Source organism: Pyrus communis, chromosome 10 (assembly GCF_041283825.1).
Source record: "Pyrus communis isolate YQ-2024b chromosome 10, ASM4128382v1, whole genome shotgun sequence".
In the NCBI taxonomy this organism is placed as follows: domain Eukaryota; kingdom Viridiplantae; phylum Streptophyta; class Magnoliopsida; order Rosales; family Rosaceae; genus Pyrus; species Pyrus communis.
This window is the reverse complement of record NC_142574.1, coordinates 19,514,605-19,535,701: the sequence shown is the minus strand read 5'-3', so window position 1 is coordinate 19,535,701 and position 21,097 is coordinate 19,514,605. Positions and strand designations below refer to the sequence as shown.

The window sequence follows — 21,097 nt, the reverse complement described above, 5'->3', positions numbered from 1 at the left end:
CATTTTTTAATAGACAAATTCCCTTTTTTTTTTTTTTTTTTTTAATAGTTAATTTAAATATTAAATACGAATAAATATTTTAGCCAATCTCTGATTTTAGAGCGAGTGACAAGTGAAATGGTGAAAGCTTATCGTAGGCAAAGAATTACTCATCTCGAAGAGACGACACTAAAAAAAAGTCCTAAAATTGGAAAAACCATTGCAACGAGAGCAGCAGAAGCAACAGATCAATAGCAGACCAGCAGAGGCGGAAAGCACAACTCCCTCACCCACCGCCACTTCACCATCTCCTCCGTGCCCAAAAACGGTAGCTGGGTAAGCCTCTGTCCACGTCGTTTCAAGTTGTTTTTCTCCCTCCTCGTTTTGATACAAGCAGAGGTTAAACCACTATATGTACGCATATGCTTCTCGTTTTTGTTGTTTTTCAAAACATTCCCAGTTTCTGTTTGTTTTCATGTCTTCAAAATCCGTGCTTTCCTTTGTTTCCGAGTATTTATTAGGTTGGAATTTGTTAAAGTTTGGATTTTTATTGTTATTTTTTGTGTTTTTGTTTGAATGTTTGAAGAAGGAAAGGAAGAGGGAGGGAAAAAATGGCGGGTGTAGAGAAAGAGGTGGGGAAAATTGTGGGGGATGAGGAATTCAAAGGGGTGGCAGATACCCATGTTCGTGAACAGCTTGAAGGGGGAGAAGAACCAAACACCAATACATTAGATGGTGTAGAAATGGAGATCCAGAAGAGCCTTGACGAAAATGGAGTTGAATTGCCTGGTGAGGAAATCCGGGGTGCAGTTGATCCGGTTTCCGCTGTCCCCGAAATTCCTGAAGATGCTAACGTTGCCGACGAGATGTCCAGTGAGCCGGGTTCTGGTACTGAAACTGATAAGGTTGTGAGTTATGTGGATTCTGGTGTGCATGGTGAGAGTGAGGTTTCTGTGAAGATTGCAAGTGAGGAGAGTGGTGGTGAGAAAGGGAAGGCGCTGAAGGATGATTTGGGCAGCAAAGTTGACCCGTCTATTGAATTGGGTGCCCGTGCCGAGGCTGAGAGTCTTGTCGGTGATGGTGGATCCCATCACACCATGGACCTCATGGAGTTTGAAAAGGAAGATGATGGTGTTGGAGAAGAAAAGGCACTGAAGGATGGGGTGAGCGGCGAGGCCAACCCTTCCAATGAACCAGATATTGGTGCTAAAACTGATGATGTTGCTTGTGAGATGGAGCTTGATATGCCTCATAATGGTGAGGTTGCAGTGGAGAAATTGACAGATGGGGCGAGCAGTGAGGCCAACCCCTCCAGTGAAATCTATATCGGCGATGAAACTGATAATATTGTTTCTAAGGTGGAGCCTTTTATGCCTCGTGATAGTGAGGTTGCAACAGAGAAACCAGCAGACGGGGAGAGCAACGAGGCCAAATCCTCCAATGAGCCAGATAGCAGTGCTTGTAAGGTGGAGCCTGGTATGCCTCATGATAGTGAGCTTGCAATGGAAATACTAATAAATCGGGCGAACAACAAGGCGAAATCCTCCAATGAACTAGACAGCAGTGTTGAATATGAAAATGTTGTTGAAATGGTGGAGCTCGATATGTCTCATGATAATGGGGCTACAACGGAGAAACTGATGGATGGGATGAGCATTGAAGCCAAACCCTTTGGTGAACCAAATATCAGTGCTGAAGCTGATAATGCAGCTCGTAAGGTGGAGCGTGATATGCCTTGTGATGGTGAGCTTGCAACCGAAAAACTGACAAATAAGGTGAGCAGCAAGGCCAACCCCTCCAGTGAACTGCACATCAGTGCTGAAGCTGATAATTCTGTTTGTAAGATGGAAACTGATACAATGCCTCATGATAGTGGGGTTGCTATGCAGACACTGATAGGTGGGTTGAACATCAAGGCCAGCCCCTCCAATGAACCCCATATCAGTGCTGAAACTGATAATGTTGTTAGTAAGGTGGAGCCTGATAGGCATCGTGATAATGAAGTCGAAATGGAGACTGAATCTGATGATGATGGTGAGAAACTAGAGGTACTGAATGGTGGGGTGAGCAACAAAACAAAGTTTTCTTTTCACACCGACATAAACGAGCAACTGCAGAAACCCAAGTTTTATGTTGGACGTAAGGTTGGGATGAAGAGCTTAGAACCAAAGAAAACCTTCCTCTTGGATCCAGGTGCTGATGAGGGTGGTGAGTCGGGGACTGAGGAGGAGCAAACATCATTCATGAAGGAGGTTGAGAGTTTATATAAAGAGAAGAATTTAGAATTCAAAGCCCCAAAGTTCTACAAAGAGGAATTAAATTTGCTCAAGTAAATCTCTGTTGAGTTTGCATAAATTAATTAGTTTGAAAACGTTTTGGCCCAATGTTAACTTTGTTGTTTCTTCTTAAAATCAGGTTATGGAGAGCTGTGATCAAACTTGGTGGCTATGACAAGGTTTGTGTGGGTTTGTTTATCTCTGAATCCTGAATATCATTTGTTATTTTAGAGGCCTTGGTTTTTGATAAGGATTTGTAGATTAGGTAGTGATATGCCCAATTGAGAAAGAATCCCTGAATTCCCATATTGGTCAAATAGCAGAAGACACTTTTCCAAAAATATATGGATTATCACAAATTCCTATGCCGGGGGGTACTATATTAATAAGTTTGGTGGCATACCTACTTCACCGGACCTCTCTTGTATTTGTATACACTTAGTTACCTAAAGTGAACAATATGTTTCTATATGCAAATATGACAACTTATGAAAAAGAAAGAAAAAGAAAGCAAGCAAGATGGCTGACGCACTTGCATAATGATTATCTTATGGTGGACTGATTGTACTTTAGAACTACATCCTGATAATGTGAACTTTGATATGATGTACATTACTTTTCTTGCATAGTTCCCCTATTTGGTTTACTCTGCTTAGTGTTTCTGTGGGAACATGTAGGTTACTACATGCAAGTTGTGGCGGCAGGTTGGAGAATCATTCAATCCCCCAAAGTACGCAATATTGTTTTTCTTTACTTGATGCCTCTCTTTAAGCTATCTGAATGATTTCCGAGGCCGGCAACTTATTTTGTGGCAGATACCCAAAGTTGCTATTATGTATACAATTACAAAACACATCACCCCCTCCACCCTCTCACCAAACAGAATTTCCCTTTGTTTTGAGTTTATCATTCTTTTATAAACTTACATTCTAATGGCTGTTTTTTCATGGTGCACAGAACGTGTACTACTGTTTCTTGGACTTTCCGAAATTTTTATGAGAAGGTTATTCTCTACTTATGATGTTTTGAGTTTTTATTTTATTATTGTCGTCTTTGTTTTTGGTCTGTTTACCTGTGGGTTTTGGATCCCTAATTACCATTTTATACAGGCATTACTTGAATTTGAAAGGGATAGACTTCATGGTGGTGAACTTCCTCTTCCTGCAGAGCCAACTAGAGTTGAGAATCGGGTAATTAGACTTAAATAAATTTTGGTTCTTTTTCTTTTTTGTTCTTTTGTTTCTTGGTTAAATGATCCTGTTGGGTTTGAACACAGGCTGATGGTGGCCATACTTTAGGATCAGGCAGGGCACTAAGGGATGCTGCAGCTCGTGCCATGCAGGGTTGGCACTCTCACCGCCATCATGGTAATAATGGTGAGGTTGGAGATACAACTAATAAGGTCTGGAGAAATTTTAAGCTCTATATTTATTTGTTTTTCTTCTCCTTTTCTTTTTGCCATTTTCACACCCTTATGATATTTCTTTTGTTCATGTATTAGGATAAGCACTTGAGTACCATGCCAAAAAGTGACAAGCAACTTAAAAGTTCTGGTATGATGACTGATGAGTTTAATTTTTGACACTTTTGCAGCCATAATGATCTTCTCTATCTTAAAAATCGTTAGTTAACTCAGGTTTACTAAAGCGGAAAAAGCCATCTTATATGGATTCTGCCGTCCCAGTTGCTGACATGAAAGCTATAAAACCACGGTACTAATTTCTCTCGGTCCCCTGTTGATTTCATCCCATAATAGTAAAAAGTGCCTTTACTATTATTCCAACTCAACATTTTTGTTTTCCCCTTGTTTATAAAAGGGATACAATGGTATTTGATATTGGACCTCCAGCAGATTGGGTGAAGATTAATGTGAAAAGATTTGTAAGTTCCTCTCATCTCACTGTTAGGACAAACATATTTCTACTTATTATATGGATTATTTCTAATTAGAACTGAAACTTTACTGTACACAGAATGACTGCTTTGAGGTATATGCCTTAGTTCCTGGGCTACTGCGCGAGGAGGTCAGTTCATGAACTAGTTTTGTGATCATTGTTGTTTATAAGCTTGTCATCTTTGTATTTGTAGTCAAGGTTGGTAGTTCTTGTCCATGGGTTTCAAATAGGCATGCTGCTTTTATTGTTTCCAAGAAATTATATTCTGATTCTGCTTGTTATATTCTGTGTGTTTTTGTCGTTAATAATGATTGTGATTCATCATTCAGGTGCATGTTCAATCTGACCCAGCCGGACGCTTGATTATATCCGGCCAACCAGCACAACTGGATAATCCTTGGGGTGTTGCACCCTTTAAGAAGGTTGGCATAACTTGGTACTTTGAGATCGTTTGGTAACTAGGAGTTGATTGGAGTGGATAAATCATAAAATTCAACATATGTTGAATTCTATGATTTGTCCACTCCAATCCAAACCTAGTTACAATATGACCCCCTATATTACCTGCATGTGTGGTTCTTTGCAATTTTTGCAGTATGTTTAAGCCACTTAGCCAGTTGTACGGTCATATTTTACGGGCCTTAACGATTCATGTTAATTATTGATGAATTGACATATAGAATAGGATAACGCATCTGAACTCTTGCATATTTTACCCTTGCAGTTGTATCATTTTGTTTCTGTTCAGTTGATAACTTGATAGTGCTCCAATATGTTTTGGGTTATGACTGACGATAGTTATTAGACACGGAGGGAAAAATGATCCTTAAAAAGTGCTGTTGTTTTTCATTTTGTTTCGGGACTTGTGAGGCAACCCCACTAGAGGTTCTCCGCGTCCCATACCTAAGCATAAGCATCAGATCGATTTCTGGTAGTGTTAAATTCACACACCTTAATGTCCAAATCAAACTTTTGTTATGTAGTGTGGCACTTTATCAAAGTATACCTGCAGGATAATTAAAGTGGTTTTCTTTATAGGTTGTCAGCCTACCTTCGAGAATCGATCCACATCAGACATCTGCGGTAGTGACCTTGAATGGCCAGTTGTTTGTGCGCGTTCCATTTGAACAGTCAGATTTTTAAACTAGGGATGAATTTCCTTTCTGTCCCCGACGTACAGAGATCTTCGGTTAGTCATCAGAAGATAGAATACTGAGTATTTTTGGTTTGTTCATACTTACAGTTGGTGCTCAAGCCTATGCAGTTGGACGCATCCAATTGACCAACGAATCAGAACTGTTGTCAGCAGTTCTAGTTAAAATGACGAGACTCGTGTAAATGTGTGGTACTCTTGATCGCTATTTTTCAAATGCAAACGATTTGGGTCTCCTGTTATTAAGTTTTGATCTAGACTTTTCAATTTCTTTTATAAACTTAGAGCTTACAAGTGAATCACCTTCTGATTTTATACATAAAGGAATGAAATGATGTTTGATTTCTATTAGCATATCTCACTCGTAGCGTGAGATATGCTATGATCTCACTCGTTGCATGATAATTCAAACGACGAGTGAGGTACGAACAGACATGAAAATAATGCTTGTCTTTCGCTTACATATATCCCGTGTCTGGACATTACATGCCTCGTACACCAGAACGACGCGGATTGATTTGATCAGACAGCGAATGTTTACAGAGAAAAAATATGTTCCGTTTACAGATTTCAGCATAACTCCTTCAATGAAAGATATGCAGACTCCATCCAGTACAATCACAGAACAAAACAACCTTCTCCCTCGAATGGCGGAGGATGAAAGGTACCTGTAAATTCTACTAGTTTATATTTATACAGTGTTGACCCTAAAACTCTATAATCCAATCCCATGGACTATGTCGTTCGAGCGCTCACGGAAATTGGAACCCGCCTCCTGCAGCGGGGTTAACCAACGACAACAACGGCGGGCGGGTTAATGGCGACCCAGAGCAAGGAAAGTGTAATTGCAATGAGACCTGACCAAACAAACACAATGGTAGGGGTCTTCCTTCTTCTTCCCATCAAACCCTTGGCAAAAGGATACAAGTGAGCCAAAACCCAAAAGCTGAAGAAGGCACCGCCAATAAACCTCGCCCACTGAGGATTCAGAGCATAAACCTCCCTCGAAAACGCGACTGCGATTGCGATTATGTTCACCATTGCAATCACAATTGGAGGGATCATGAGGGAAGTCCACTTCACAAGGTAGAGGTCAGCATATATATCTTCATTGTCCTCTCCAGCTGACTTGGCCGTCAAGGTAAAGGAAATTTCAATCCCTGCAATCACTTTTAGAAGGCCTTGCACCACAGCAGCCAAGTGAGCGCTGGTTCCGGAAATCAGCCAAAACTGCTCATTTCGCCACCACTCTTCCAACGCGATCCCTGACCATTTCACCTCCAGGATAGCCAAAGCTATGAGGCATATAGTGATGGTTAGCAAGTAGACCAAAAATGTGATGTTGAGATTCGCCACAATGAACTGTCCACTGAAGAGCGAAAGCGCAGGGAGGAAGCAGTACACGATGAGAAAGATTGAGGTGAAGGGGTAGATGCCGACATTGATGTAGGCAAGACGTTGTAGTAACTTGAGGCGCATTGAGGCAAGGAAGGCGTTGTTCCGGGAGAAAAAAATCTCAACTGAGCCAGTTGCCCAACGGAGCACTTGGTGGAGTCGATCAGTAAGATTAATGGGAGCTGAACCGCGAAATGCGTCACGCTTGGTAACGCAGTACACCGAGCGCCATCCGCGATTGTGCATTCTGTACCCAGTCACCACATCTTCTGTCACTGACCCGTAAATCCACCCCACACGGTCTCCCCATTCGGTCTTGTCCTCGTACCTGTGTCACAATGTTAATTTGATGCAAATGTACAGAGCTAGTACTTCGATTAAATTATTTGATCGATCATATTTGAATTGATACATCAACTGTCACATCAAGTTGTCAGCTAATTATATTGCTAATTATTTATTGATATACGCACCAGCAAGAAATGGCAGAGACAGCTTCAGCAACAGTAGTGGCATTGAGCGGATCACGAGGAACTCTGAGAGCTCCAGGAGGCCGTCCGAATTTCACTGAAGGATGATCAGCTACGGGGCGACCTTGGTACTCAGCAACGGGTATGGATTCCGCCAGCATTGTTGAATTTCCAAAACGCTTGGGAAGTAGATTGGTGTCAAGATCCGGGTCGAAGTCACTGGCTGTCAAAGGTTGCGTATTCGACTGTGTCAAAGGCTCTCCTTGTGCCTCATCATCCTTCTTCACCGGCAACTTATCAGGATTTGGTGGATCAAAACCGTACAAGGCAAAACGCCGGAACATGGTCCCGGTTCCCACATACATCGGACCCTGCAAACCCATGATTCATTCATACTGGTTGCATGTATATAATGTGTGTAACTTAATCTCCAAGTTACAAAATTGTATGACATACGCGCAAATCTTTAACTGTTCACAATTTCCATATCCCTGAAGTAAACCTTTAAAAAATGTTCGTATGTCACACGAGTTCGTACCATGGAAATTTTTTCGAATAGATTAAGGTACCTGCAAACCATCAAGTGCACGCATATTGCCATCGAAAAACACGGTGTTGTGATTGGCATAGCGATCGGAGGGATCAATGCCTTCGAATCTCTGAGGAAACTGAATGTAGCAGATGTTTTCACCGCCTTTGTCCATCATGAAGCACATGCCTTCACGGACAGCTTTGCAGTTGTAGATGTAGTGATCACAGTCAAGGTTGAGAATGAAAGGGCCGTTTGACAAGATGGCGGATGCTCTCACCAGCGCATTCATGGCGCCGGCTTTCTTGTTGTGATCATAGCCAGGCCGCTTTTCTCGCGACATGTAGACAAACATTGGGAGGCGTATATCGACATCTGTGAAATCTATGAGCTTGTCATCATCGGCACTTCCCATTAGGGGGTCAGGACTAGGAGGCTTCAGCATCACCTATACACAATGCAGCATCAAAGTTCATGTAATATTGTGTCTGCCATATTTACTAGCCACATGCTTATCAACGCACTAAAGCGCTAATAAGTTAGCAAGTTAATATGATGCTAACTATTCGTTTGAGTCCATTCCACAACATTCCCATGAGCTGGACCGATCATAGGCCATCAATGAGACTATCCTAACAAATAATTGACTCTCATTGAAAATCGTTAAGCTATTTAGGTTGAATTTTTTTTGAAAGAACTACAAAATGAACTGCTCAAGCCATGATCAAATAGAGGAGTGCACCCAAACAAATGGTTAGAGTTGTATAAACTTACTAAATGGTTAGCGCTTGTGCGCTATATGATAGAGAATTTAAGAGGTAATCGGTAAACGTCGTTTTACTCAACTACGAGAAGAGCTAATTTTACCTGAAGAATTCCTGAATGGTCACCTTTGGCATGGTCACTGGAAGGAACAGACCAAGCACCAGGCCAATGTGTGCCATCAGCCATCCAGGTAGCCTTGGGGACTTTGACTTGCTCCAAAGGGTCAATTCCATTTTCCCTCATATGCTTCAATTGCTGCATTTCCTCCCTGGCATGGAAAGCATCAGACCGCCTCCTGATCGAAACCGGAAGACCGTTAATCCTCACCTTGAACTCATCATACTCCCTCTTGATCTTCCTCCTATCCTTCACAAAGTCCAGCCTACTCTTGTTCTTTGTCGGGTCAACTTTCAACGCGAAGTAACTGTCAGGGTTCCTCGGCTCAATGTTGTGTTTCCGGCAGAAGGGAACCCACAAGTCTGCGAAACTAGCAGCTTCCGCCATTGCCTCAAAGGTGAGGAGGGCACCTCCATCATCAGAGACGTAGCATGCTAGCTTTTCGACCGGGTAATCAATGGCTAGGATTGAAAGGATGGTGTTGGCAGTGGTGAGAGGTGGCTCTTTGTCAGGATCAGCAGTAGATACAAAGAAGTCAGTGCCAGGGAGGTCAGACCGGCCCGTTGGATTGGATGGTGATGGCCTGTCAAACTTGTCGTGGAGGACTTCAAGATAGGTCTGACGATTAATGGGGAAAAATTTAGGAGTCTGATCAAGAATCCAAGAGAAGGCGAACCATATTTCGCAGATAATCGACATGAGCCACAGCCATCTTGCATCATTGTTTGGATTGACTACTCTCCAATGCAGGAACAAACTTAGCACGATTAACCGAACGAAGATCAGTATCCTACAAGACGAAGATCAACATAAAATATATATTAATTGTTCGTCAAGTCATCTTAATTATAGTGCATCATCATACAATATGAACACATAATCACTTCATCTAACAATGTTCTTATGTTTTTTTTTTTACTTTCGCGAAGTTTGTTCTGTTGCGAAAGTTCAATTAATTCATAACACTTTTTGTTTGCGTGAACAAATGCAGCATGTACAAAGTAAGTACTGAGAGAGAATTTATATACTGACCTGTAGGGGGTGATAATGGCAGTTGCAATTGGCAATATCTTGCCGAGGGGTTTCCAAGCCTTGTCATCCGCATCCAGCAAGCCCCCTCCGAAGCCATCACCACCGCCATCACCATACCCGTCATCTTGGGGATCGAAAGCATTGCCATCACCATAAGTCCCCTTGTTCTCAAACAACCACCTATTGTGATCAAGTTCTCCGGTTTGGTTCCTCTTCATCGCAGACATGTTATCCCTTTTTCCGTCGGCACCAGGCAATTGCAGCGTTCCATTGTTGTAACCCGATGGATCACCAAATTCGTCTCCTACTCTGTATTGCTCCTTGCAACCCGGACAAAGGCCAGTGTTCTTCTGTGCATCCAAATAGCAATCTCTACAGATTTTGAACCTACAAAACAAAATTCAAACACAATAAAAAAAAAACATAGAAGTTTAAGACTGTTAAAATTACACAATGCGAAAACTAGCCCTCGTCCAAAGGGAACTGATTTCTGCACTCACGTTTTCTGCTCCCTTGATTGTAATAATAGCGGAAATCCTATCCAAAAGTACTAGTTGAAATTATTTGTTTTGGATTTCTGAGCTCCGCTTTAGTACCCGAAGAACTTAAGATCTTATTAGGTTAGTAATCAAACTAGTAATTAATTAGAGTATCGTAGCTCATACCTGCAATCACAGGGGGTTATATCAACTCCTCTCTCATCCTTCATCACCTTACCATCACAAGCAGGTATCATACATGCAGAGCCTTTGGCTCCAGCCATCTGAGGATGAGTCACCTCCGAATCAATCACCTTATCCATGAGATGTGCACGTGTCGTACTATTGAACCCTCCGGTAAATAAAGAGTTAGAAACATATTGCTCCTCCGCCTTCACAGCCCCGGATGAGTCCATGGGCTGGTTATCTGGGGTGGCAGGAATCTGTACTGTGTAGTCCATATAGTCCCCGGATAATTCTCCGGACATATCAAGGTCTTCTCTAGACAGACTCACATACCGTCCACTCGAAGTTCTTCGCGCAAACTTCACAGTTTGGCCACTCGAATTAGCTTTGCCTTGAGAGCTACCAGAACCTCCAGGGCTTTTTATCGCCTTTTTCGATGGCTCTCTATTCAGGGACGCTGCCATTGTCTATCTAATACCAATCTCTCTACTTCTTTTTCTTTTTCGATTACCAAATTCTTCGATCCCTATTTATGATTTCAATCAACGTTGTATACAATGTAGAATAACAAAATGGTTTCTCAGGAAAATAGTAATGTAATGTGACTCCATTGAATTGGGAAAGGCAGAAGTGTGCCCAAAGAAATGGAAGGAGACATTATTATTGCTAGAGGAAGAAGAGGAGGGGGGTTGTTTTTTCCTCCCACAACTTAGGAGGAACAGATGGTTTGAGAGAGAGAGGGACCGAGTCTATGCTGATATGCCGTTTTTAGAGAATTGCGTTACGAGTTTTGAGGAGTGTGTTTGTGGAGGGAAAAGGAGGGAGCTAGCAGCTGAGGTCTTACATGATAGTTATATAACCTCCGTTCATGTTTAGGTTGAACCTCATCACGTCGTGTTTCCAATATTTCACTCGTATTCGTATGTATAACACGCATTATCGTATTGTAACAACTACCCACACGTTAGAAGTTACTGGTAATTTGTTTATTTAGTTACCATTAACATTTCAGCTCTAATTAACAAAGAAAATTCTTATAATATATGAATATTTATACACTGATATATACGTACAATAATGCTTGGTTTAGGCATGTGTGTCTTGCACCAATTCGCCAACGGTAAAATGTACAAATAAATGACAAAAGGTGCTTAGCTGATTGGTGAAACCAGAGAATGAGAATCTTGCGTGAAGCTGTAAAAATATATAATTGTTAAGTAACTGGTTTATTTTATGATGCGAATGTTGAGAGTGAATTTCACAGTGAAGAAAGAAGAGATTTTGCATATATTTAATTATAAATAGTTCAGCTACTCCGCATGTTGTTAATTAGTTTTATAATAAAAGCATACTTGTGTTTATTTTTAACCTTTTGATCGAATGAAAAAAAAAAAAAAAAAAGCAAATAAACGTGGATGTACAAAAAAAGAAAAGAAGTGTGTATAAATCATTGCCCCCTTATAAGAGAGATTTAAATAATATAAGGCACTAACTAATGTGGGAGCGTTCTAAATTTATCAAGTGCACCACCTGATTTTTTTAATTTTACAATATAATATAGTCACATGTTTAATTTGTGACGCTTACACTGTCTGTTTCATTGATATATAATATTCAAAACGGTAATTTGTTATCCTGATAGTTTCAGACTCAGTAATGAAGTTGCTTCCATGGCTAGCTAGCTTGACTGAATTAGCTGGTTGATTGAAAGGTCAAACAAAATAGACCAATGCATGAAATATTTCAAGTCTCAATGTTCCACCTTGTCCGAGACGTTAATTCAAGATACTTTCAAACTTATCTAAGTTTCTAGCCAAACTTTTAGAAGAGGAAATGACTAAATAAGCACACCAAACCGACAACAATGAGTGTTAAAAACTAAAGAAATTGAACCATTAGTTATTTTTAGAGCAATAATTCTTTACTTAACACCCTTAGAAATTTTCATACAAAATAAAAAAGTTTAAAGACAAATATATAAGAGACAGTAAGTTCTAACAAAACGTAGAGAGATCATTTGCTCCATGTTCTAACAAGTTCATGAACAATAGGATCGAACTTCAAGGACCCATGTTGCAACTTTTTGTAAAAATTAATCAGATGGAACTGTTATTCTTACTTGGATTTTAGAAAGAAAAAGTAGTTCAATTGACACATTATATATGCATTATGTGACAAAGCTTCCATAAATCGATCACACAATTAGGAAAATAAAGAAGATCCGAAATTTATTGAACAATTTCAGCTGGATGGATTTTACAATGTCTGAACACGGACTTACAGATTAGATGAACTCTTTAAAGAACAATCCATGCATATTCTAGTCCTGAAGCATTAAGTTCTAACTACTCCCACTATTCCAACCACATACATCACCAGGAAAAGTTCTCAACATCCCCAAATTGTACCCATCCCCACCGCTACCGCTGCCCGTCACTCCCGAAGATTGCGAAGCCGTCGCTTGCAATGGCGGCGGTGGAGCCTCCTTCTCCTCCTCCTCCAGCGGCAACCTATCATACACTGCATTAGCAAAAGAAGCCACAATCAACGTCACAGGCCCTGAAGCCCTCAAGGGTCCTACAACACTCCCTCCAACAACCTGTCCTTGCCCACCAGCCAGATATAGAGCCAAGCCACTGGTTCCAGATGGGGCCGGTGGAGGCAGGCACGTGCCGGTGAGAGACAGGATTTCAAAACGACCGTGCATCGTCAGCACAGTACTACTGCTTCCTAAAGGTAGTACTGCTGCGGCTGGCTGGCGCAGGTTGACATTAGCCACTGCACCGCTTCCGCTCAGCACGCAAACGCCTCGGCCACGGCGGGTGGCGTAGGTCATCACCGATTCAACAACGTCTGAACCGGAGGAAACTTCAAGAACATGAGATGTGAGCGCATTTGGGGTGTCTTGTGCGATTATGAGGGGCGGCTTGGGCTTGTTCTTTGCGCCGGGAGGACGGCCTCGAGTCCGGCGAGCGGGGGAGGATGGCGCACCTGGACTTGTGTTGGTGGGTGCATCAGGATCAGGATCGACGCCTGACATTAATTTTTTCCAAACCTAATAAATCCTCTGAAGAAGAAGCTAGCTATGAATACTCAAAAGCTGATTTTTTTTTTTTTTTTTTTTTTTTTTTTTCTTTCAAAAATGTGACACAAGCTAAGAAACCAAGCTAGCTAGCACTGAATTCTTTTAGGCTCACGAAAACGAAAAATCAAAGCCTTTGAAGCCAAACCCTAGATCATGAAACTGCAAAAGTAGTTGCCCTACTTTCATCACCATCTTAGATTTTTCAAAGAAAATAAAGAAGGGAAATTGAAGATGTCGGGTCAAGAACATCAAACATATGTCTAGAAGGGAAGGAACAGATGCAAAAGGGGAGATGCAATTTTTCCAAATACGTCCAAATGAAGAGCAGAAAAGTGAGGTCATATGGAGCAACTAGCATATACAGGGAACTTTTTAATATTATAAAGTATTGTCGATACACCAACATGCCATTATAATATGGTGTAATGATGTTTGCTTTTCCTTTTCTCAACGTCTAAGAGTTTGAATGTCTGACTGAGAAGCCACCTTTCCAATAGGTGAACTTGCTTCGAAACACCCGATGAAAACTAGAGAGAGAGAGTTGAATAAAAGATGGTTAATACTTGCAGATCACTTATATGGGATGACTATATTTTTTTTTTGGATAAATATCAATTTACTAATTTGAAATTTCGTAGTTTTTAACATTTGGTACATGAAGTTTTTTTCGTCCCAAAGTCATACATAAAGTATTAATTTTGGGACAGTCTCATACATCCGTTAGTTTGATTGTTAAGTCTTCTATTAACTGATGATGTGGTGCCCACGTGGACAATAACTGGACACCACGTGTCATTAAGGGTCCCACGTGGATATTAAAAATTACAAAATTACAAAACAAAAAAAAAAAGAAAGAAAAAAAAGTTGTTCTTCCTCAACCCCGACCGTCCCTCCCTTCTAGGCCTCCACCCATATGTGCAAATCCAACCCTCTCCCTCCCTCAACCCTGATCCACTCAATTAAAAAAAAAAAAAAAAAAAAAAAAAAAAAAAAGTTTCAGGGCACCCTACCTCAACCCTCGACTGTCACGCCCTAATCCCAACATACGTCTAGAATTGACACGTGACGTCACTAAAAATCCATATTCATCATACACCACCTCCGGAATATGGGCAAAGCACAACTCAATAATCGAATCGCATAGAAATTTTTTGTATTCCTTATGGCTGCATCTAACCTCCCCGTTAGATTGCCTACGTACCCTAAGCAGGGATCAAGCCATTCGTAGTTCGTCATGCACAATAATTGACATATATCACAGTCCGATTAAGTCGAAAGGCATAACATTTCTCAATCAATCAATAGAACTTGACAAGCATGAAATTACTCGACTTAGGGTTACATAACAAACCCACCTGAAAATCATGATTTCCCCTCCATCCATATATAGGTCATTATGTCGCAACATGATACCGCAATTCACAACATATATCATTTCAAAGAACCAAAGAAGCACAATACCATTCTCTAGCCACATTTATCAACAAGTCTAATCATAACAATAACAATGATATCCAACATAACAATCCCACATGACGATTAACATTGCCACTTCATCCATCAAATAATTCATCACGTTTCCCACATAAAATCGCATTTCATAGTGTGTAACATAGTTAAGAATTAACAAAGTACACCTTATTCTCTAGAAATATTAATCAACTAAAATACTCATGATAACCACACTCATATCCAACGTCATTCCATAATCACATCAATCAATAATGTCAACCATCACATCATCAATAACACATACAACATGTCGAAACGCAAGGCTAGAGCAACACAATTTGGTTGAAGACTACATCTTTGGAAAAGGGGATTTTGGACCACCCAACGGACCAAGGCACCAAAGGGGATTCCAGATCATCACTTAATGGAATCCAAGCAAAACTCAATTCCAGACCACCCAACAGAATTGAACGGAAGTCCAAGAAGCATAACAACGGCTCGAAGGAACAAGACATGATTCAAGTTACTCAATTCACGAAAACTCAACGAAACGAAGCAATATCGAGCACAAATCCACATCACAATGGGTTATCGGTCAATTACTAGACCTCACATCTCCCAAGCAATTCAATATGCATTTCAATCACATGTCACAACCAATTCCAATACACAAGTCAAATCACATTTCACTTCATCATACCAATCACTATGCTTCCAACATTATATCTCAATACATAGCTTGTAACATATCAAGGAATCACGAAGCACAATATTAATATTTAATTATGTTAATCAATCAGTGAGATAACATATCATTTCACAAATTTAATTAAAGAACTCTACATAATTCGCAACTTGGGTTATGAATAATAACATGGTAATTCTAATTTATTTTCACAATATCTATTGTGGGTAATTCCCATCTACTCCAATTTAGGATTCTAAGATCACCTTACGGAATGAACAAGAGCAAGGATTCCGGACCACTCAACGGAACCAAAATATTAAGCAGTTTCTCATAATCTACCCAGACCTGTCATATGTAAAGTCAATGCCAATATTATGGAATTGGTGCACTGGCAAATCAGGCACTCAGATAAGCTAAGAGGCTCGGGTGAGGGACAATAAAATAAGCATGTGATACAATAATAAAACCAACCATCAATCACAATTTATAAACCTTGAATATAAAATCTTTCATAACAAATCAATACCAAACTTTTGAAAACTCCGAGGGAGTCACCCAGACATCCAAAAGTTCATTTCAAACAGCCATAACATCTCACACCCATATTCACATACACACAATGAAAGTAGAATTAGGCTGACACAGTTCATCCAAAGCCTACACCTTTGCAACTTTGCAACTATGTCAAACTAAACTCAATGAACTAAGGTGGATACAATCCCGGACCATCACTCAACGGGATCACGGAGTAAGAGGGATTCCAGACCATCACTCAACGGAACCCAAACCAAGATACGATTCCAGACCATCACTCAACGGAATCGCGGAGTGGAGTAGGAAGGATTCTGGACCATCACTTAACAGAATCCAAACCAGGATACGATTCAGGACCATCACTCAACGGTATCGCGGAGTACATTGCATAACCACCAATCAATGAAACAACACATGAATTAAGTTACTCAAGTTATAAAGGCTCAACGAAACAAGAAATGAAATAATGAAACGAGCATTGACACATGTTTCGAAGCAACAAACCCCATGACAATGGGTTAACGGTCCACCACTAGCCCTCACCTTCATCAAATCAAGCCAATCATACAAAACAAACCATATTTCCAATATGCACATCAAATCCCACTTCATATAACTACATCATTGGCTAAATATAAAAATTAACAATTTATAGGAAAAATGATTATAAAACCATTTCATATTCACATATATTAAAGTCACTCACATTTCATCATATCATACCATCTATGTAAATCAACCACCTTTCGAATATGCACGTCAAATCACATATCACGATCATCATCAGTACACAAGCCAAATCATGTTTAATAAACATAGGTCTATGGCTATATATATATATATATGTATAAGAAATCAAGGTCAATAGAATCACATTATAAAACCAAGTCAAATTCACAGATGATACCAATATAAGAAATCAAGGTAATAACCATATCACATGTGTTCAAGTCACTCTCTAACCAATGTAGGCCCACTAGACTTCACTTAAGTCTCCCATAGTACTAATTTTATTATTTAGAACGTTTCCAAACATGTTGACCACAATTCAATTCTCGGTCAACGATGGGGTCCACAACGATCCGCAAATCAGATTTATGATCCATAACTTCCCAAAGTCCACATTATGCTTCGAGAATAACATACTAAAGTTTCATTATGATCCAACGGTTGGATTATCTTCAATCGCACAAACAAGTGGCGGTCCAAATTGATCACCACACCAAACAATTGAATCTTTGGAAACCGAGCTAGACATAGGTTCATAGGGTCACTAGAAGGTATTTGAAACCTAGACAATACTCATGAACGATCCCATGCATCGCCACACGCGGTGGAAGTCAAGATGGAGGGTTTAGAAACCCCGAATTTTCAACATTAACTAGATGAGCTCAAATTTACGTGGTAACTAGAGCTCAACAAGGGAAAAATTTTTCACAACTAGGCCAACGATAATTTCTAACTAGAAACTGTTCAAATTCACCGGCGAAAACCGGATTTCTAGGGTTCTAAACACCCAACTCTAAAATGAATATGAAAACACAAACTAAGCATACCAACTTGAAGATTGTGAAGAGTAGATGAAGTTTCATACCTCACCCGAAGGAAATCGTTGCCGGAATGGCTGGAAAAATGATAAAACCACCGGAAAAGTCGTGGGCTTTGCGACCTCGAACTGCAAAGATGGAAAATAAATGGGAAAATCTAACGTCACAGAGATGTATGGCTCGTCAAGAGCTTTCCATGGACACCAAGATCACCCAAAATGGAGCTCGGATGAAGAAGATACAAGCGGGTCAAATTTGCTGGGTTTATGGGTCCAAATCTCCCTAAAACGGGTTAGTAACAGCTTTTTTCCCATTTTTCAGAAACCTCCCCCTTTTCTGGAGGTTTCACTCCCATTTATAGCATTTTGGTAAAATTACCAAAATGCCACCAACTTCAAAAGACTCTAACTTCTCTGTTCTGACTTGGAAATAAGATCTGTTTACGCCTACGCGCTCATAGAATCGAACTCTACCTAATCAATTCAAGAGTTGACCGAAAAGATCAAGAAAATTAGAAATGACTAAAGTACCCCTCACTTCGTTTTTCTTAAATTTGGAGAAATAAATAACTAGTTCCAATCAAATCTTTGAAATACGTCAAGAATAAAATAAAATAATAATTTTGGGGACGGTATATCACATCGACCCTCTCCTTCCCTTCTCTTCTCCACACACCCTCGCCGTCGATCTAACTCGGCCAGCTCGCCCCTTGATCACACCCAGATGCAGGGGAGTGAACCCATCGTGATGCAACACCAAACCCAGATTTGGGTTAACCTGCATCAGATTTTCACCATTTCCATCGATCTTTTTGCTGCCGCCAGGTGAAGAGGCGAAGAGTCGCTGGAGTCCAACTTAGAGGCGAGTTCGAGGTTCCGACTCAGTAACTCTTTGGCAAAGCAGAATGGCCCAGAAGTTGTGAAGTGGATATGGTGTGCAGAGGAGGAGAGAGAGGAGGGTTAGAGAGAGAAAGTGGACATGCAGAGGGGAGAAGGGTGTGTAGAGGAGGAGAGAGATGAGGGTCAGAGAGGGGAGGGAGAAGAAGAAGATGTTCGAAGGAGAAGAACGATTTTTTTTTTTTCGTAATTTTTTTTTAATATCCATATGGGACCCTTATTGACACATGGCGCCCAATCATTGTCCACATGGCACGCCACATCATCAGTTAACGGAATACTTAACAGCTAGACTAATGGATGTATGAGATTGTGCCAAAATTAACACTTTAGGTATGACTCTGGGATGAAAAAAACTTCATATACCAAATGTTGAAAACCACGAAACTTGAGGGTAGTAAACTGATATTTACCCTTTTTTTTTTCTTTTTTTTATTATTTGCGAATACCGTGTTTTTTACTCAATAAAATTAACGATTGAAATCGTTTAACTTATTAGTTTTTATTTTTAAGATCACTTCAACGAAAAATTATTTGAATTTGAAATCGTTTAATTATCTAACCACATTAAATAAATAGATGAACGTCTAAATGCATCAAATAAATAGACCCTTCACCATGTATATATAATATAGCACCTGGACTGTCGATTTGTTCTATACATTTGAAAGATTAAGTGACTTCCGATTGAAATAATTTTTTGTAAAAATGATCTTCACATGTGAAGAAATTGAATAGTTCCGAACATGAAATTTGCATGGTCAAGAAACATTATTCATAACGGGGAATGAACTCATCCTCCAAAGTTGGAATTCAAGGATTATCCATTGAACATTCCAAAGAAAAATTAAGGGATGAAAACCTTCAAGCAAACTGCGTTTTACACTTTTCAAATTTGGGATGATTTTTAAAATGATTCATGAAGGTTTAATTTTTTTTTTTTTTTTTCCATATTGTACCAGTAGGTATTAAAAATGTACCAGTTTATGTTTTAGGGATGATTGCTCTATAATTCTTTATTAAATTGATGACATAGTAATTGTGCAAGGTACATTTGCAGGCCACATATATACTATGTTGACAAAAGTAACTCATCAATTTGACGGAGGATTAGACGTCCAAACAAACAAAACAAATTAATACAATTTCAAATCTCAAGCTACAATATGAGAAAATTGAAACATCATGACACAACAATACAATTAGGACTTCATTGTCCTTTTCTTTTAGTTTTAGGGACATAATCGATTTTCCATGACTGAAATTCGTTGCCACATGACAACTTGAATTTATGTAGACATTCAAGTAGAGTTAAAGTGATTTTCAAAATGGATCATGAAGTTTCAAAATTTTCAAGAAATTTACCTTCAGAATGCGAAGATGATTATGGTCTTTTACATTTTTATAGTCGAACTTGCTCATAGAGGTGCCTGCGCGGCATTTGCTTATTGATGGTGGTATGATTGATAATTCGCTCATCAAACCAATTAGTCATTCGATTTCAGAGACGCAAAAATTAGCGCTATTATTTAATACCCCACGTTCGTTGTATCACTAATCACGTTGCAGTTGTTATGCCCTGTGATAAGAATTAAACTTAAGGAAAACTAATGAAAATGAGTTGAAATTTTGAGTTTTAACGATAAAAACAAAATAAAAGGTAAAGTGAATAGTGCCAGAATTGATTTCTTAGTGTAAAAATATAATTTTTTTATTAAAATGAATAATATCGTGAGCTTTTCGTTAAAGAACATTTACTCCTATAGTTGATTTTGGTAGGTCATTTTCACGAGTATATAAATGACTGTCAGCCGACGACGAGCATGTAGAGCATGTGGGTGACTACCTACAAGTGACAAGTTACCCATTGGTTTGGGTTTTCCACCTTAGCTTTTCCTGGGCTTAGATTGTCATCCTATACCGACTGGGCTAACTTGCGTTTTGGTCAAGCCCAAGCACATTTGAAGAGACGGTCTCACACGCTTCGGCTACAAAGTGAATGGCCCTTCAGAAAACCAAACACCTATGGATTTCAACTCTTCTTTCCCTACATTTTGCTTTTTTCTATAGATCTTTCATGAAAAATAATCTAGAGCTCAATATTTTCTAATTAAATCTTGTATATGAAAAGAAGTCAATAGAAATCCACTAAAATATTATGGAAATTGCATTATGTGGTAGGGCTCAAATATTGACTTTACCGTCCTTTTGAAAAAAAGAAGAAGTTATCAGCATTCTACAATAATCACTCTTTTATATATTTTAACAAGCAGTACAAAAGTACGATTTTGAAACGTCAATAACAGCTTTTACAGTCATCACTCTTTTATATATTTTAACAAGTAGTACAAAAGTACGATTTTGAAACGTCAATAATAGCTTTTACAAAAACATTAGAGAGTAATCTTTTCCAAATTATTTATATGTGCATGCTTATAAAAATTCTAGTATTATTAACACCACTTTCTTGACTCTTCTGAGCCACCAAAAGGTACAAGTTAAGTTTTGGTATTATTTTAATGACCTATGAATTGATATGATGATGAGCTTGAAGGGATTGAATACCTAAAAGCTTTGAAAAGGGCTGTAAACCAGCCGAGTCGAATTGAATATTATTAT

At 39.5% G+C, this 21,097-nt stretch overlaps 2 protein-coding genes and 1 pseudogene across 4 annotated transcripts; 1 reads left to right on the top strand and 2 right to left on the bottom strand.

Annotated features, from left to right (window-relative positions):
* Positions 1-93: 93 nt before the first annotated feature.
* LOC137727998 (uncharacterized) lies at positions 94-5,549 on the top strand. 2 transcript variants are annotated; one of them, XM_088677374.1, is made up of 13 exons: positions 94-315; positions 566-2,308; positions 2,395-2,434; positions 2,933-2,985; positions 3,213-3,258; positions 3,365-3,445; positions 3,532-3,657; positions 3,757-3,808; positions 3,892-3,967; positions 4,073-4,136; positions 4,229-4,279; positions 4,480-4,572; positions 5,189-5,549. In XM_088677374.1, the coding sequence occupies exons 2-13, from the start codon at positions 591-593 to the stop codon at positions 5,291-5,293; spliced, it is 2,505 nt and encodes an 834-aa protein (XP_088533500.1). In that variant the 5' UTR covers positions 94-315; positions 566-590; the 3' UTR covers positions 5,294-5,549. The 2 variants fall into 2 exon arrangements, with proteins under 2 accessions (XP_088533500.1, XP_088533499.1); XM_088677373.1 differs by having other exon boundaries at positions 102-315; positions 3,883-3,967.
* Positions 5,550-5,797: 248 nt separating this feature from the next.
* LOC137729815 (cellulose synthase-like protein D4) lies at positions 5,798-10,844 on the bottom strand. Its single transcript, XM_068468851.2, has 6 exons — positions 10,277-10,844; positions 9,612-9,998; positions 8,565-9,369; positions 7,738-8,145; positions 7,172-7,539; positions 5,798-7,026 (listed from the first exon to the last, which is right to left on the bottom strand). Exons 1-6 carry the CDS (start codon positions 10,738-10,740, stop codon positions 6,090-6,092), a joined length of 3,369 nt encoding a protein of 1,122 aa, XP_068324952.2. The 5' UTR covers positions 10,741-10,844; the 3' UTR covers positions 5,798-6,089.
* A 1,634-nt stretch (positions 10,845-12,478) lies between these two features.
* LOC137730097 (AT-hook motif nuclear-localized protein 25 pseudogene) lies at positions 12,479-13,955 on the bottom strand (annotated as a pseudogene). The gene has a single exon (XR_015951979.1). The product of XR_015951979.1 is annotated as an AT-hook motif nuclear-localized protein 25 pseudogene (transcript).
* Between the last annotated feature and the right edge of the window lie 7,142 nt (positions 13,956-21,097).

Coding starts and splice junctions, on each gene's coding strand:
- LOC137727998 (XM_088677373.1), top strand. CDS start 591: ATGGCGGGTGTAGAGAAAGAGGTGGGGAAAATTGTGGGGGATGAGGAA. Junction 2,435..2,932: donor AACTTGGTGGCTATGACAAG/GTTTGTGTGGGT, acceptor GGGAACATGTAG/GTTACTACATGCAAGTTGTG. Junction 4,137..4,228: donor AGATTAATGTGAAAAGATTT/GTAAGTTCCTCT, acceptor TACTGTACACAG/AATGACTGCTTTGAGGTATA.
- LOC137729815 (XM_068468851.2), bottom strand. CDS start 10,740: ATGGCAGCGTCCCTGAATAGAGAGCCATCGAAAAAGGCGATAAAAAGC. Junction 8,146..8,564: donor ACCATTCAGGAATTCTTCAG/GTAAAATTAGCT, acceptor CATTGTGTATAG/GTGATGCTGAAGCCTCCTAG. Junction 7,540..7,737: donor GTGCACTTGATGGTTTGCAG/GTACCTTAATCT, acceptor ATGGGTTTGCAG/GGTCCGATGTATGTGGGAAC.